General features: G+C 41.4%; 1 protein-coding gene across 2 annotated transcripts in view; it reads right to left on the bottom strand.

Moving 5' to 3' along the window:
* HEATR1 (HEAT repeat containing 1) overlaps nucleotides 1–13,893 on the bottom strand; it is a 34,926-nt gene extending 21,033 nt beyond the window's left edge. Inside the window, exons 1-17 of one of the 2 annotated variants that reach the window (XM_064708472.1) lie at nucleotides 13,834–13,893; nucleotides 13,469–13,647; nucleotides 11,570–11,786; nucleotides 10,495–10,636; nucleotides 9,873–9,974; nucleotides 8,857–8,997; nucleotides 8,070–8,281; nucleotides 6,812–6,945; nucleotides 5,998–6,106; nucleotides 5,527–5,637; nucleotides 5,023–5,140; nucleotides 3,694–3,801; nucleotides 3,190–3,285; nucleotides 2,086–2,174; nucleotides 1,574–1,785; nucleotides 1,181–1,302; nucleotides 414–611 (exon numbers count right to left, since the gene is read on the bottom strand). In XM_064708472.1, coding sequence (XP_064564542.1) covers nucleotides 414–611; nucleotides 1,181–1,302; nucleotides 1,574–1,785; nucleotides 2,086–2,174; nucleotides 3,190–3,285; nucleotides 3,694–3,801; nucleotides 5,023–5,140; nucleotides 5,527–5,637; nucleotides 5,998–6,106; nucleotides 6,812–6,945; nucleotides 8,070–8,281; nucleotides 8,857–8,997; nucleotides 9,873–9,974; nucleotides 10,495–10,636; nucleotides 11,570–11,786; nucleotides 13,469–13,610 — 2,253 coding nt within the window. In that variant the 5' untranslated portion in view covers nucleotides 13,611–13,647; nucleotides 13,834–13,893. Of the gene's footprint in view, nucleotides 1–413; nucleotides 612–1,180; nucleotides 1,303–1,573; nucleotides 1,786–2,085; nucleotides 2,175–3,189; nucleotides 3,286–3,693; nucleotides 3,802–5,022; nucleotides 5,141–5,526; nucleotides 5,638–5,997; nucleotides 6,107–6,811; nucleotides 6,946–8,069; nucleotides 8,282–8,856; nucleotides 8,998–9,872; nucleotides 9,975–10,494; nucleotides 10,637–11,569; nucleotides 11,787–13,468; nucleotides 13,803–13,833 lie in introns of those variants that run through there. The other variant, XM_064708473.1, reaches the window with a different exon arrangement.
* Between the last annotated feature and the right edge of the window lie 1,921 nt (nucleotides 13,894–15,814).

Below are 15,814 nucleotides of genomic sequence, written 5' to 3'. Positions count from 1 at the left end.
TGTTCCAGAAAAACAATCCATGTTTCAGATACTTGCATATACAAAAAAATCATTAATGGAATAACCTGAGGTCAGAATAAATAATTACCATGTGCCACTATGTGTGTATATGAGGGGATGTACACACAGAAACACAACCTGCTCACATGGGTTTCTTACACACAGAAAAAAACCCTAGAGCTGTTTCTCAACAAAATAGGCCAAGAAAACTCCAATGGAAACACACATAAAATATTAGAGTAATTCTTAATGGCACTATTGCCAAGTGTGTGTTCTTGCTCTGAGAAGAAATGAAGGTGAGATTTTTCACTTCAAGTTTCTGAACTTGGTCTTCAGTAAAAACAATTTTAAAACCTTCTTACTACTGTTTTCAGCACAAAGAAAATGCCCTCTCCAGACAGTTTACATCTTACCTCTGCAGGTTCACAACTTCTGAGATTCTTAATTTTTTTATCCAAGAAGCGGAGGACTCTGATAGCCACTGGAAGATAATTTTCCTTTCTCCGTGCATTGCAGCAGCGCTGAACAAGCACTGCACCAATTATATGAGTAGTTACTTTCTGTCTCACACTGTCAGATTCCGTTTCAGCAACAAGTATCAGGTCATCAACCTTAGAAAAAAAGAGTGGAGGACAACAAAAATCAGTAAAACAGTGGGAGTTCCCTATGACTAAACTGAACATGTAAATGAAAAATGGTGTAATACTGTTTAGTTTCTATCATAGGTAAAAAGTGACTGTCTGCTGTAATTGTACTCTTTGAAACCTTGCAATGCATAAACATCAGTTTCTATGAACTACCCACAGGTATACCTGCTTACTCTCAAAAATTTTTTTTTCACTAAAGTAAAAATTCCTCAAATTTAGTTACACTAATCATTTGTCAAAAAAGGTAATCAGTTCCTTAAGTTAAGGAAGAAATTGGTTTTACATGGATAGTATTATGGTTTGGTATTTTATATATATATATATGTAAATTGTATATAAATACATACAGACATAAATAGATACAATTTTTATATATACATGTATTTGCCTAGCAGCTTGATGATAGCACACTAGTGCCTAGAGCAGCCATGCAAAGTTCTTCAATATCACATTTGTTTAATTACCTGAAAAGTAATCAGTCACCACCTGAAAAGTAAAGCTTCTCTAAGGTTAGGCTGACATGGTACGCTTACCATTTGCAATAGTAAGGAAGGGTCCTCTGATGTCAAATTTCGAGAAAGCAGACCAATCATTTTCTTATTGGCCACTCCAACCAACTCTGCAGACTCAGTAGATTTAATTGCCTCTTCAAGAGCTACTCCAAGGGGGAAAAAAAAAATCAATAATCTAGGTATAAAATTCACATATCAACATACTGGTGGCTCAGTAATATTTAGAATTAGTCACAAACATACTAAACAATTTCTACCTCTTTTCAAAGAGTTTTTTTTCAAAATCCATTCAGTTACAGCATGATAGCCTGATGACAGCCTGCATCCTTCAATATGTGTTTAGGTTCAATAAGGAGGAGGTCCTAACTTGCCACAAGTTTTCTCCTATCAAATTAGTTACAAGGAACACTTTACCTTCTGGCCAGCCTTTCAGGAAAGGATGTAAAGAGCAGAGACCAGACTGTGACAAACAAACAGCCATTTTCCAGTCTGCAGATTTTGAATTTGCATTAGTGATTATCATAAAAGGTAACAACTGCATTACTGCTGCATCTAGCAGTTCTTTCTTCTCTTTTAAAATCTCCTCTTTGACTAAAATTTTTACTGTTTGCTCCAAAACCTTGTACCTGAAAGAGAACAAAACATGTTGAAAATACATTACTCAAGCACATCAGCAACATTTCTTTGATTTGTTCTCTATTTTCCACGGTGATTTTCTGTATCTTAACAGCTGTAACAACAAATAAGGAATTAATGCGAAATGGTACGAAAATAATTGGACATCTCTCTTGTAACTGAGCATAGACATAGCATAACAAAAAGCATTTGCAGAGAAACACAGTTTTTAAAGTACTCTTTATAGTTTCTTTAAAAAAATTAATTTGTACAGAAAGAATGTAGACTGAAAAAAAAAAGCACAAACATACCACTTTCCATCCTTTGAAAGATCAGCTTTCTGGAAAATGTTCAAAAGACTTGATACTAATACTTCTGGATTGACTTGTTCTATGAAAATCTGAATGATAATCAAGAAAAATGAATGAAAATACAACAATATACAAAACAGTTGACCACATCATAATGGAAAATGCATCTGCTATACCAAGTGGGAACAGAGATCAAATATGACTAACTGCATTCCTGCTGATGTTCATGAAATGAAAATACTATCAGGTGAAAAGAAGAAATAAGGCTGCCCAGTATGCCCTCTTGATAGCTAAAGTATGGAGAATTTATTGAATGTGGAAATGTTTGGTAAAATTGATAAATGACATGCAAACTATATTACAATTAAATAAGAATTGCTTTTACTTTACATTGTATCTGGATCACAAAAATGTCAGGCACGTTAACAAAAGACACTAAAGTTTAAAGGAGCCCTCACGTGCTTCTATTCCTATTTACTGGTGATCAAGAATGAATGAACACACAAGACCAATTCCACTACTACTAATAATATTCTCCACTACTACTAGCAGAAGCCATGAAGAGAGACTGTTACTCTAGCTGGAAACAATCAGTACAATGCATACCAGAGTCCTATCCAGTAAAGCTGAGCTGGAGCTCAGGACTTTGCCACTATCAACTGACCAAATGACTCGCATATGGAAAAACTCAGCTGAGCACCTCTCACTGGAGCAAAGTCTTGTGACTGCACCACTTTCCATCCAAAAGACAGATAGTGTGCCTTGCCTTTTTATAGAAAAACATACAGAATAAGCAGGAAGCATGCCTCAAATAATAATCAAAGATTTAAGTATGCTTCAGTAGCTACATTTTTAAAAAAAGAAAAACAAAACAGATAAATTCACTTTAACTGCCTATCCCTTGGTAAGGATCAGGGAGCAGAGATCTGGGGGGAATTTGTGAGATGGCAAACAACACAAGCCTCCTGTATTTGTGCTGCTTCATCCTGTTAAAGGATAGAAGTCATGCAACAGGAACACAAGGACAACTACACAGAATACATTCCAGACACACACACATTGGAGACCAGGTAAAATCTCGCATGCCAAAAGACACACACTTACCTCCAAAGAACTGAGAGCAGCCATCACAACATCTCTGTTGTCATCCTTGAGCCGTCCAAAAATTGCTTCTTGTAAAAATGCCTGATCAAAGCCTTCCTGAAAAAATAAAGGAAACAGAGTCAATAAAGAAAATAAATCATTTGTCTGTCGAACACTTCACAGGCTTTTAATATCTGAATTCTAGTGTAAGAGAAGTGGTAATATCATCTAAATTAAACCTCACAGGTAGACTAACTTTCAATAACAAAAGAAAGAAAACCAGAAATATTAACTAACTTGGATTTTAGGAGAATGTGAGCAGCTTAATCAACAAGAACTATATCCAGACTCCAGAATAGGGGGAAATGGTGACAGAAGCCTACTGAAAACACCATGAAAAGCAGAAAGGATGACGTAGGCGCAGTCTCACATACCACTCAGCTTCAACTGCTAAGTTTGGCAAACAGCTTTTTGAAGACATTCCATGTTAAATCAGTTCTGTAAGGGAGAGGTTCAGACACAAACCTTTGAAGTTTCAATAACATCTTTCAAATGCTGAAGAGCCAGGACCCGCACAGCAGGCTGAGGATGATTCAAACTAAGCAGAAGGGAGGTTTCACAGACTTCCAGAAACTGAAATATAGATTTCACAGTGACCCCGGTGCATGTTAAAAATATTTTAAATATACATAAAGATAATGGGAGACATTCTTATGGCAATTTTTTGTATCAGAAGAAAACCGGCAAAATCAAGAACTAGAAAGTTAAACTACAGTACAATGATATCGTATAACTGTTTTAAATTATGAAATTTCTTCACTGTTGCAAAAAGTTTTTGCAAGATAGCTTGAGAAGTACAGTAAGCCAGACACCATTATGTCCTAGAAAAGCATTACGCTTATCTAAGGATTCTGAGAAAGCTCTAGTGAATGTCAGTGTGACACAGCACAGACAGAAACTGCTAAAAAGGCATCCCTGCTAGTCCAATTGCGTGCACTTATCTCAGGAACCTTAAAAGCTGGAAGAGAGTCATATGCCTTTGTTCTGCATGCCTTGTGTTTCTGTTAATCCACTTGTTACTCTGCCTTTGTTACATCAGTACAAAAATACAGGAAGCGCTTCTTTCTGTAGTTTGTCATGTTTGCTTTCAGTCCTTCAATCATTGCAAACAACAGCCATAATACTAACCAGCTTTTCTAATAAATTCCTTAGCCAGATCTGTTGTAGCAATGATTATTCTGTGTTAGGCTGAGTTTCAATTGCTCTTCAGAAATGGCACAGGAAGAACTCTGTGGTCACTCTGTTCTTCCCTGTTACTGACTGCAAACATTCATAAAATCAGTGCAAGGAAAAGGACCAAGCCATCTTCTCTCAACAGTGATGAAGTTGTTTCTCAGCTTTCCCAAAACAGACTCTGCCACTGACAACATCCTCGAGGCCTTGCTGGGCACCACTGTGTTGTCACTATTGACCTCTACAGTGTATGTAGTGGCCACGTGTCTAAGGAAAAAAATTACTGGTAGCAATTGGAGCAGGTGGAAATGTATAAATTCTAACCAGGGAAAAAAATCTCACTCTTATGAGTCCTTATGAAAAAAACCTTAAAAGACCTGATAGCTTTTGTTTAACCTCAATTTTGACCAAGCTCCCTCCCCCTAAATATTTAATGAAGTTAGGATCCTTTACTTTGGTATTGGGTTGGTTTTTTTTCTTGTTGTTGTTTTGTCTTTTTCTTTTTTTTTGTAGGAATGGTAGATAGTTTGTTCATAAGGAGTAACAGAGAGCAGAACTATGTTAAAAATCAGCCTTCTGACAGTATAACCATTTAAGAGCTAGGTTCATAATCCTACCTACCTCGTACTTGCCACAGCTTAATGAAAGAGAAATAAATTGATGAAAAAGATTTTGGTCAGCCTCATTTGCACAATCTTCCAGGTGCTTCTCCAACACAGAGTCTAAGGCTTTAGGATACCTGCCAAAAGGCAAAACCATCAATATGTTCTGCAGAGGATTATAAAAAACCATGTATTTACAGGAGAAATACAGGGAAAACCAAGGAAACGGAATGATTTGCAGACCACTAGGAGACATAATGAGCAGAGAAGGTCATGCTGCAAAGTAAAGAGCTGTACAAAGCCAGTAGGTCTGTGTCCAGGTATTACAGTGATAACAAAATATGTAAGGACAATCAGTAAAACAAAATTTGGACAGAGATTAGGAGTCAGTTATTCCTTTTGTATCTATTTCAGCAAGACTACTTGTAGTAGTACAAGTACTTACTACACCCAATAATCCAAGATCATAGCTGATATCACCACTCTACAGACTGTGGGTATGTTACAGAAAAATGGAACTTACTTTCTCTCGAGAAGTCTGATGAGAGGAAGGATCTTTTGATTGAGTGCAGCCATTTTGGTGGGATTAGATTCAACCTCTGTGCCACAGGAGATAAACTCTTCAAGAAACTTGCTAAAATTACAAACAAAAGGAAAAGCCACCATGTTTTGCACAGTATCTTTTCATTACTGTTATAAAGCACAGTTCTTAACAGATTAGGATTAATATACACTATTTACTGCAAGTACAGATTTGCTGCTGGCTTCAAGTTTCCCTCTGTCCCACAACTATTCCCACAAATGCTAAATGAATGACTCTTCTGGGTTACTGAATGTTTAAATTTCAAAATCCACATCTGGATTTAACTTATGAACTCATAAAAACATATAATATAATGCTGATATAATGCTAATGCCATTGTCAGGAATTATTTATTATTAAACCAGAAGTGACTGCACTACTGCATAGGAAAAAGAACTGAAGTCAACTCACGTAGCCAACAGGGAATCTAAATCCTTTTCCAGTGGTATACTCTCAAGAATAGCTTGAAGATGCTTGATATAAATGTCATTTTCTGTCTCCTCGGATTCTTCTTGCTCCTCTAAGAACAATCATAGAAGATGAACAATAGTTAGAGAACAGTCTCCTCATACTGATAAAGCAAACAGCTTCTGCAGCATCATCCTCTGCTGAACCAAGCACACAACTTGGAAGACCACAGTGCTCTAGCACAGTGATCCAGCACTAACTCTCTGTGATCCATTAGCAATGCTTTACACCAATGTCATTAAAATGCCAAAGCCTGGATTGCTGCCAATAAACTCAAGGATGCTTTGGCATATTCCAGATCTGCTGCTCAAAGCCAGCAACTACCCTAGAGCACTCCTTGGTGTGAATCTGGACCTTTTGAACAAAACAGCTTCCCCAGTCATGATTCAGCATTACAAAGCCACAGTGCAAACAGACTCTCTAGCACAGACACAGGCTACAAGCCAGCCAGCCTTGCTGCCCCAGACTGTTCCCAGGCACATTTAATCACTGGGTAAACACAGTTGTCCCTAATTAACCACATATGGAGTACATGCAATCTACCCAAGATTTCACAGTACTGCAATACATCTCTAAGAAGAAAACAACAAAAAAAAGAAAATAGAAAAAAACCCAACAAACACACAAAAGCTCAATCATGTCTTCACAGGTACTGGCAGAGTTTCAATGGAAGAAGCAATTACACAGCTGTGACATCTACCACAGTTATCCATCCTAAGGCTGATCCAAGTTTTACAAAGAACCTGGGCTAACTTACCTGTATCACTTTTCATGATGGTGTGAACAAGGTGAGGCAACAGGTAGTGGAGGAGAGGAGAGATATCATAGCCTGCTGACAGGCCATGCAAAAATGTTACCAGTTCTGGGCTTTTGCACAGATAATTAAATGGCCTGCACAATTAAAAGGGAGAAAAAAGAAAAGTGTGTATGCTGATCTGGGTTACAAACACTTTCAAAACTATACAGATTTCACGAGGATTCAATTTTCAGCATCAGGTAACAGCCCCATTGTAAACAAACACTGAAAAAATTCAAAGGGCTCCACTTAATGCCAGATGTTTACTGGCAAATGTAATATCCAAGAAGAAAAGAGGGTACTGCCAGCCATGCTGAGCACAGCTGCTGCAATGGCACAGTGAACCTACCTATGTTTTTTGCAAAGCTGGTAGCAAAAGGAAAACCACTTGTATGAATTACAGGAAGAGACATCCTCACACTGCAAGGAGCATATCTATTCCCCAGAAGCAGCTAAATGGATGAGAAGTAATTGTGCAATGACAGATCCTCTGAGGAGAAGCCATTTCCCTTTTGGCTCACACAGAGCTTCACCTTGTCTCCTTTTACACTCACCTGGCTGGATGCTGCATAACACATCAACCCCATACCTGCTCTTTTGACAAACAACCCATGACAGTGTTTAAGCATCTGGCAAGTAATCACTCTATATATCTCTCAGAAGATTTTTCCTATTAGAATACTCCTCTCTGCCAGCAAGCAGATTCCTTGTAGCACGTGGGACTATGTTCAAATGCATGTTACCAGCAGAAGCCAACTGTGCCAGAGCAGGGCAGACAGATGGATGGGAATCCACCACACAAGCCTCCAGGAGAACACCTCAACTGAAGTGAGACCAAACAAGGGGTGGTAGAGAAACACTTATCCTTCAGGTGTTAAACTACACCAACTCAAAGCCCTTCCATTGAAGGGGCAGAACTTCTTTGTACTTTCCAGAAAACCTCTTACTTGACAGGGTTCAGTTTTGCACACTGGCATCAGTCTCTCACTAAGAGAAGCACCAAGAGATGACCAGCTCACACCCCTGACACTTCTCTGCTGCAGTGAGCATACAAATTTTCAAAGTAAGCCAAAGGAACTTACAAGCCCTCTGAAATATCAACTACCAAAACTTCTGACAGGGAGGTATCTCTTTAATGCTGAGGATATAAAAATTGCAAATTATCAAAGCGCAGTTTGGAATTTTAGAAAGTGGGAAAATCTGATTCACGTAGACTTACTTTTTCCCAAGTTTATCTCCTTTCTGAGTTTGCAGAAGTAGGTTCAAGCAAGCCAGCCCGTCCCTGATTAATGAGGGCATTTTAAATAGTGTCTTGCTTATCTGCACCATCAAGGAATGCACCAAGGAAGTCTCCACTGTCACTTTTACTGTCATCTGGCAGATTATCATGTATGTTGCAGCTCTGTAATCCTGTACAGAGGATTTCAAGCCCTAGAAAAAGAGACAAAGGCGAATTTTTAACACAGAATAACACAAAAGAGTACATTAACATAAAAATAATTTTTATTCTAACATCCATGGAATCCAACTATGTTCTTTTCCACGTGTTAATGTTTAAGGTATCTATAAACTCAACTTCCAAGAAGAAAAAGCTGTGCAGGATCCACAGACAAAGAAGACATATTTATTAACTACTGCTTTGTTTGTTGACAAAGCAACAACCATGGACAAAAAAGGATATTAGAGCAGGCTATTTACCCTGACACAATTCCCTCATGGTTTAGTGTAATAAATTTCAAAGCAAAGACACTCTTCAATCTGTGTATCCATTTCTCACAGCTCCATTCCTCATGCAGAGTAGAAAACCGTTCTTAAAGTGCTCATCTGAGGTGTGAAAAAACATTATTTCCCATGGACCCTCACCTGCCTGAGGTTTCAAATCAGGCTGAGTGGTACAGTATGTATCACACAGGATGTCCCTCTTGGAGGTTATTTGTGTGAGGTTATGTGCATCTGCAGAACACAGTGCACTTCATCACACAGGAGGGATACAGAGCTTCACCCACCTTTTGGACATAAGGAAGCAGCAGAGAGACCATAGTGTCTGTTATCTTCTCTGCAGCTCCAAGAGCTGACACAATGGTGGAAGCATAAAACACAAGGAGAACTCTCAGTTGAGCTGAGTTGCCAGGACACTCTGAAAAGACCTGGATCACAAAAAAAAAATCAGCTGTTCAGACATCAGGGCAAGTGGAAATGCACATGTGGCTTCCCTCAAACCACCAAAATCTTAGAACTCCAGCCTGCAAGCTCCAGCAGCTCCTGCTGGCACAACTGAAGTCATCTCCCCTCACAGCAGCAACCCTCACCAGAGGTTCCTGCTCCTCCTCACAGACAGGGCAGATGGAAATGGGTGCCAGTGTGATTAATCAGAGTAAGGCAGCCAAAATCACCTGTGATCCTGGTGCACTGCTCAAGACTCAGAGCTGGACAGCCAAGAAGCTCAACTGTGTTATGTTTAACACCTCCTTCTACACCTGTGAATACTCTGTTACTGTGTCTGCTTTGCTTAGTTTGACAGCAGATGCATCCCAATCCTCTAAATAACTGGATCTGTGATACATCTTACCCTTCTGAGACTACAGAACTAGCCCTCTACTTGACATTTACTGAAAAAACAAAAAAAAATTGCCCACCTTCTAACATTCTCAATTTCAAATTCTCATTAATATTTGAAGATGTGTATTTAAAAGACCTATGAAAACCCCCAGAAGAGACATGGAAATTCAGAGCACAGTTAAAGATTAATGGCAGGAATGAGTTTATGGAAGAAATTAGGACAATTAAGTACCCAGAGGCAACACAGTAAATAATACAGTATGGCCAAATTGCTTTGTCATGGCTTATTGGTTCTCAGTCACTTCCCTACAGAACTTCTGACAGACTGTCATCTTCACAAATTATAACAAAAGAAATTCTCATACTGATGAATGAATTCAAAATACTCAGAAATAGCACATTACTATAAAAACATGGGGAAGACAAAGTGACAACAAACAATGCTCTAGAATAAATGAACAACCTTCACAGATCTTGCCACCAGCCTGCAGATGAAATCCATGAAATCCAGGTCTTTGTAGCAGTGTGTAATGACAGTACCCCTTGCCAGAGGGACTCCAGGTTTCTTTACACAGAGGAAAAAAGTAATGTTAGAACACTCAGAGTAAAGTGAAGCACAGAAAGTCAAAATTACAATAATCTCTGAATTAATCCTACTGATCAGTTAACATCATTAAAACTGAAATAAGTAATGGATTGCCACACACTGTTAGAATGTTTTGTGTCTACATTAAGACGGGTGATGAAGAGAATTACATTTAACCTACATGCAAATAAACCTAAATTTTAGCAATTTATGTATCTTCCTAGCAGTAGCAAATACTTACACCTCAAAAGCATGTTTTAACTTAGCAAAAAAAAAAGAGTAATTACAGTCAAAGCTTTTTAATATCAACTTCACCTTTAAAGAAAGATAGCAGAAACAGCAACCAGGGCTCCATTCCTGTAATTAAACCTTTCAGTACAGTTCTACAACTAACCACATAAATTGGTGGACCATATTCATAAGCAGAGTAGAAGGGTCAAGATATTATTAAATAAAGTCCCTCAAGGTCCCTCTATCTTGCATCTGTTAAGTACTTTACCCGTATTGGATCCATCCAATGCCACTTATGAGTTGGGCTTTTTATATCTAAAAGTTGAATAACTCTCACAAATAGATTAGTCTCATGATATGGCAGAACACAACCAATCAAACTGTCTTGATTGTAGAGATGAATGTGAAATCTAAGGAAAAGAACATACATGTGTAGTTTAAAAATATCTGGAAGCAAAGAGGAAAATAGACATTCTTCTCAGAATACCTTGTTTAATTGTTTTTAAGCAAGACCTGACATGGTTTTCACACTGACTCAGATCTATGGTCCACCTACAGTCCAGAAACTCAAGGTGGCCTGCATGTGCTACAAGAAAAAAAACAGTGCTAGCATATTTTTTCCTCTCACTATCAACAATTTTAGGTCCCTGTACAACTAAAAATTATCTTAATTTCTTCAGCACCGGCTTATATAGTAAATCAGATGTTACAAAAATCTAGTATGAATCTCTCAGTACAATATACATAGAAATGCATAGAACAAAATACATAGAAATGCATAGAATAAAAATGCATAGAACAAATGTGACTCAGAGAAGTATGTTTCAGGAAAACCACACACTCTTTCATAATAAGAAGTACTGCACTTTCTGCATTTGGATAGATTAATTTATATAAATAAATAAAACATCACAAAATACTTCATTGTTTTTTTCTTCACACCTTCTTACAAAACCTTGAAATAAGAATAGTTAAGGTTCATGACTCATGTTAATATTGAAACTTTGCTATTTTACAAAGCCCGCTTCTAAATGCACAATGTAGAAGTGCCTCTCTGTGTGCTCTGTAAGATGCCTAGGGCTGGGCAACTTTGGTGAAATTGCTTTTATACAGAATATCATGACAGATCAAAATAATCACAGAAATTTATCAAAAGACAAAAATCTAATTAGCAAAGAAGAGCATCTGGCCCCATAAGGACTAAGTCTAAATGCAAATTATTAACATTCTATCCTATTTTCAGAAAGCTGAAGTAAAATTATTCAAAATTTTTCTCACTGGGGAGAAATAAATCTTGCATCTCTAGCCTTATCTATTGACATGTAGGATATTCAGTGGATTACCTCTGAATCAGCCATTCAAGGCACTTCTGGGCTGGCTTAAGCATGAAGTAGGGGGACAGGTGAATGAGGAACAATGAAATATTCTTATCCAGCTGCTGATTTACTGCTTTAGTCTGAACACTGCGTTCAAGGCCTTTGGCTGTGGAACTAAACAAACTGGACTGGAACTCTTCAAATGAAGGATCAATGCCCATCAGCTCTTCTAAGCCAGTGCACCCTGTGGGGGGAAAAAAAATTTAAAAATGGGAGGAAATTTTAACACAATAGTTTTTGTTCTCCAGTCCTACCCACTTACTTCCTCACTGGCACACCCAACTTTTTTGCTATACTGGTACATGTCATCCTTACCAAGCAAACCAAAGAGGCCTAAGACCAAAACCTTTGATATACTTGGAACTATTTCTCAACTGGCCAAGAAAAGCAACATTAGCAACTATCAGCAGAGAGCTCCTGCAGCAGTGAAGGCCAGCAGCATCCTGCATTGTGCTGTCCCTGAGAGCATGGCCAGCAGGCTGAGGGAACTGCCCCTTCCATTTGTGAGCTGCAGCTGGAGCCCTGTGTGCAATTTTGAGATCATCAGTAGAAGAAAAACATTTCTAGATGTGAGTTCAGCAGAGGAATGCTGAGATGGTCTAGGGGCTGGAAAACAACATAAAAGGAAAAGGAGGAACAGCTCAGCCTGGAGAAGAGAGAGTCAAAAGGAAATCTTCCTCTGTCTGCAGCTACTTAACAGGATATGGTGTGGGTTATCAAGGAGATGGAGCCACTCTTCTCAGAGATGCACAGGGGAAGGATGGGAGAACAACAGATGCAAGCTGGAATGCAGGAAACTCAAACCCAATGTATAGATTTTATTTTTTTCTAACAGTGGAATGATCAAATACTGGATCAGAGGTGCAATATTGGATAAGAGACCATAAAAACTCCATCCTCAAACTCAGCCAAGCAGTTCTAGAGTAACTATTTAAGAAACCAAAAAAAACACATGGTGCTGCATCAACGATATATATCTACAATCCTGTTACTTAAAATGGAAACATGATACCCATCTGCCTGGTTTTAGAAAACAGCTTTCTTATTCAACAGTATCACATGCCTGGATAAAAATGTATATAGATATGGAAAGAGATAGAGCATAAGGAATTTGAAGTGTGCCAACACTGCAAAGGCTACTGCCACTTCACATTATTTGTGACCATAACGTTACCCAAGAGCAAGGCATCAACATGTTTTCATGAAACACAGGACTCATGTCAGAAGGCACATTGGGAGATTTCCAGTCCCAGGCTCTGCTCAAAGCAGGGTTAAAAGGGTCTCCAAAATTGGACTAGGTAGCTCAGGGCATTATTCTGTCAAAGTTTTCAAAAAAGTCACTTTTTTTCTTTTCCCAACCACAATCTCCCCAGACAATCCTGTTAAATGCTTGACTGTCCTCACAATGAAAAAGCTTTTCCTTCTATCCAGTTTTAACTCCTATTTTTCCAACTTATTCCCACTGTCTCCTGTCCTCCAGCCATGCATGCCTGGTGCATCTTCTGGGAATATCCTCAAAGGCAATGGCAGGCTCCTATGAGACACATCCAAAGCCTTCTCTTCTCCAGACTGACTGAGACCAGAGATATTCCTCTCATCAACTTTCCCTTATTGGGCAAATTCGCCAGTCCTTGAGCATCTTGGTGATCCCTGACTCTTCCCCATGACCTTACCCTCAATTGCCCAGAAACGTGCTCGTAGAGGAACTGGTTTTCCCAAGGACTGGAGTGATGCTGACCAGCCAGCAGCTTCTTCAACTATTCTTTTGGCCTTTTTTGAATACGGGTTTGCCTCTCCTATTCATCTTCCTCCATCTGTTTTTTGGAGTGTTTTTAAAACCAGTGCCATCTAAGCAGCCAAACTCACCGATGGCAAAGAACGTGTCCCTGTCAATGGTCGCGGCTTCCTTGCAGGTGAAGAGCAGCGATGCCACCTCGCTGCGGTCCAGGAGGCTGGGATCGGTCTGGGGAAGCGCCAGCCGCTTCAGCTGCTCCGCCAGGGACGTCATGGCTCCGAGTTTCGGGGAAAGGAACCTCCGGAGAAAACTGGGGGGAGAAAACCACAGCAGGCCCGCCGATGGAGCAGCCGCATGCAACCAGCCGCCTCTCCCAGCCCCGCTGCCGCTCGGGCGCGCACGTGTGGCGCGGGGAGGAAGGGGGCAGAGCCCGGCGGTGACACGTGTCCGTGTCCGTGTCCCTGTCCCGATCCCGGCCCCGGTCCCCGGCACCGACCTGGCTCCCGCCGCTCCCGCCGGGCCCACGTGGGCTGCGTGCGCCGCTCACCCGGAAGCGGCTGCTCCCGAGGCTCGGGAAGTTCCCGCCCCGGCGGCGAGGGACGGGCCCGGCCCGGCCTCGGCTGTGCCCCGCCCCTGGCCCCGGCAGCGCCCGGCGAGCGGCCCGGCCGGAAAGGGGCCGGAGCCGCAGGGCGAGAGCTGCGGGACGCGAGGCAGCCCCGTGTCCTGCGGGCCGTGGCACCCTGGCCTGTGTCAGGAATAGCGCGGCCAGAAGGAGCAGGGAAAGGATCAGAGCCTGTGTCCAGCTCTGTGCCCTGCAGTGCAGGAGGCGCTGGAGCGAATCCAGAGAATGGTTACAGAGCTGGTGAAGGGTCTGGTGCACAAGTCCTGTGAGGAGCAGCTGAGGGAGCTGGAGGTGCTTAGCCTGGAGAAAAGGAGGCTCAGGGGGACGTTGTCCTAGACGGTATCCAGGTGGGAGTTGGCCTCTGCTCCAAGAAACAAGAGACAGGACTAGAGGAAATGGCCTCGAGGTTTGCTGCTTTAGATTGGATATAAGAAACATTGTTTCACCATGAGGGTGGTCAGGCATTGGAACTGAAGGGAAGTGATGGCAGTTAGAAGACTCACAGATGTGGGATTTAGGGACACGGTTTCCTAGTAGGCTTGGCAGTGCTGGGATAGTGATTGGACACAATGATCTTAGAAGTCTTTTCCAACCCAAATGATTCCATGATTCAGCTGAGTATGTGCCATCTCCAGGAGCGGCCATGCCGGCGTGTGGCTGGTGTCCGTGAGGAAAGCAGCTGTTGTGGCCATGGAGGATGGTGTCACCCTTCCAGGCAGGTGCCTCGCAGGGCAGTGTCCCATGGAGGCATCTCCCAGGTGTGGGGCAGGCCCAGCCTGCCGGGCAGCAGTCAGGGTGGGAAGGCAGCAGCAATGGAGAGATGCAGACACCTCAGTGTGCCACGGCTGCTGCTGGCTTTGTGCTGAGCCCAGCGAGGCAACGGCCTGGGCTGGGAGTGGGGATCTACCAAACATCTCTTCACAGAGAAGAGATTGTGGTGTTACATTTTATTTAAACGGTATGCTCTGTCTCACCCCTCGAAAGTGTAAGGTTTATTCCAAGCCTGTGATCCTCCCCTGCAGTATCATGTATCTGTAATCCCATTGGCCCAGGTGTTATTCCGCGCCCACTTTGAATCTCCCTGTTAAGCTGTGCGGGGGAGACCAGGCTCTTTCTCTCTCAGCCTTAATTCTCCCTCTCTCCCCCTCCCTCCCTTCTCCCTCAGAAACCGCGCTGCTCCCGGGGTGGGACCCCCAATAAACCCTCATCTCATTAGCGCCCTCAGAAGCCGTGTGGAGTCTCCTTGCCTACCTGCTGCTATCAGGGAACACACAGCTTAGGGGGCTCCTCGGGGACTACCTGGGAACCAACAAACCAACAGCAACAATAGGTGGAACAACGAGAACAACTAGAGTTGTTCCACTTTAGGATTTTTCCATATCTGGAGTGAGTGAAGTTAGGGAAAGTGCAGGACTCCCATGAGCAGAAGGTACTGAAAGCTGCAGTGATGTGTGTGGGCTAGATCCTAGCTGCAGAACCAGAGAATGATGTAGACTGAAAGAGTCCTCTAAAAGCCATCTCATTCAGCCCCAGAGCAGGGCCAGCTTAGAGCATTTTGGTCATGGTTTTGCCCAGTTGTGTTTGGAATATCTCCAAGGTTGGGAACTCCATGGCTTCACTGAGCCACTCATCCAAAATTTGGTTAACCTCAGATTAAAAATAAATTTCTGATGTTAAAACCTGTGATCTGTCTCCCATCAGTTTGCATTCAAGTTTGCATGGTTCTGCACCTGGAAGTCGGTGCACAAAGCCATAAGGGGAATGTGGCTTGTAACAAACCAAGAAAAGTCTGGCAAAAAAATAAGAAATAAAATTTATCCCAACTGATGTCGGCAGATGGACAAAATGATGCCAA

Source organism: Zonotrichia leucophrys, chromosome 3 (genome assembly GCF_028769735.1).
Source record: "Zonotrichia leucophrys gambelii isolate GWCS_2022_RI chromosome 3, RI_Zleu_2.0, whole genome shotgun sequence".
Classification (NCBI taxonomy): Eukaryota; Metazoa; Chordata; class Aves; order Passeriformes; family Passerellidae; genus Zonotrichia; species Zonotrichia leucophrys.
This window is presented reverse-complemented; position numbering and strand designations above follow the sequence as displayed.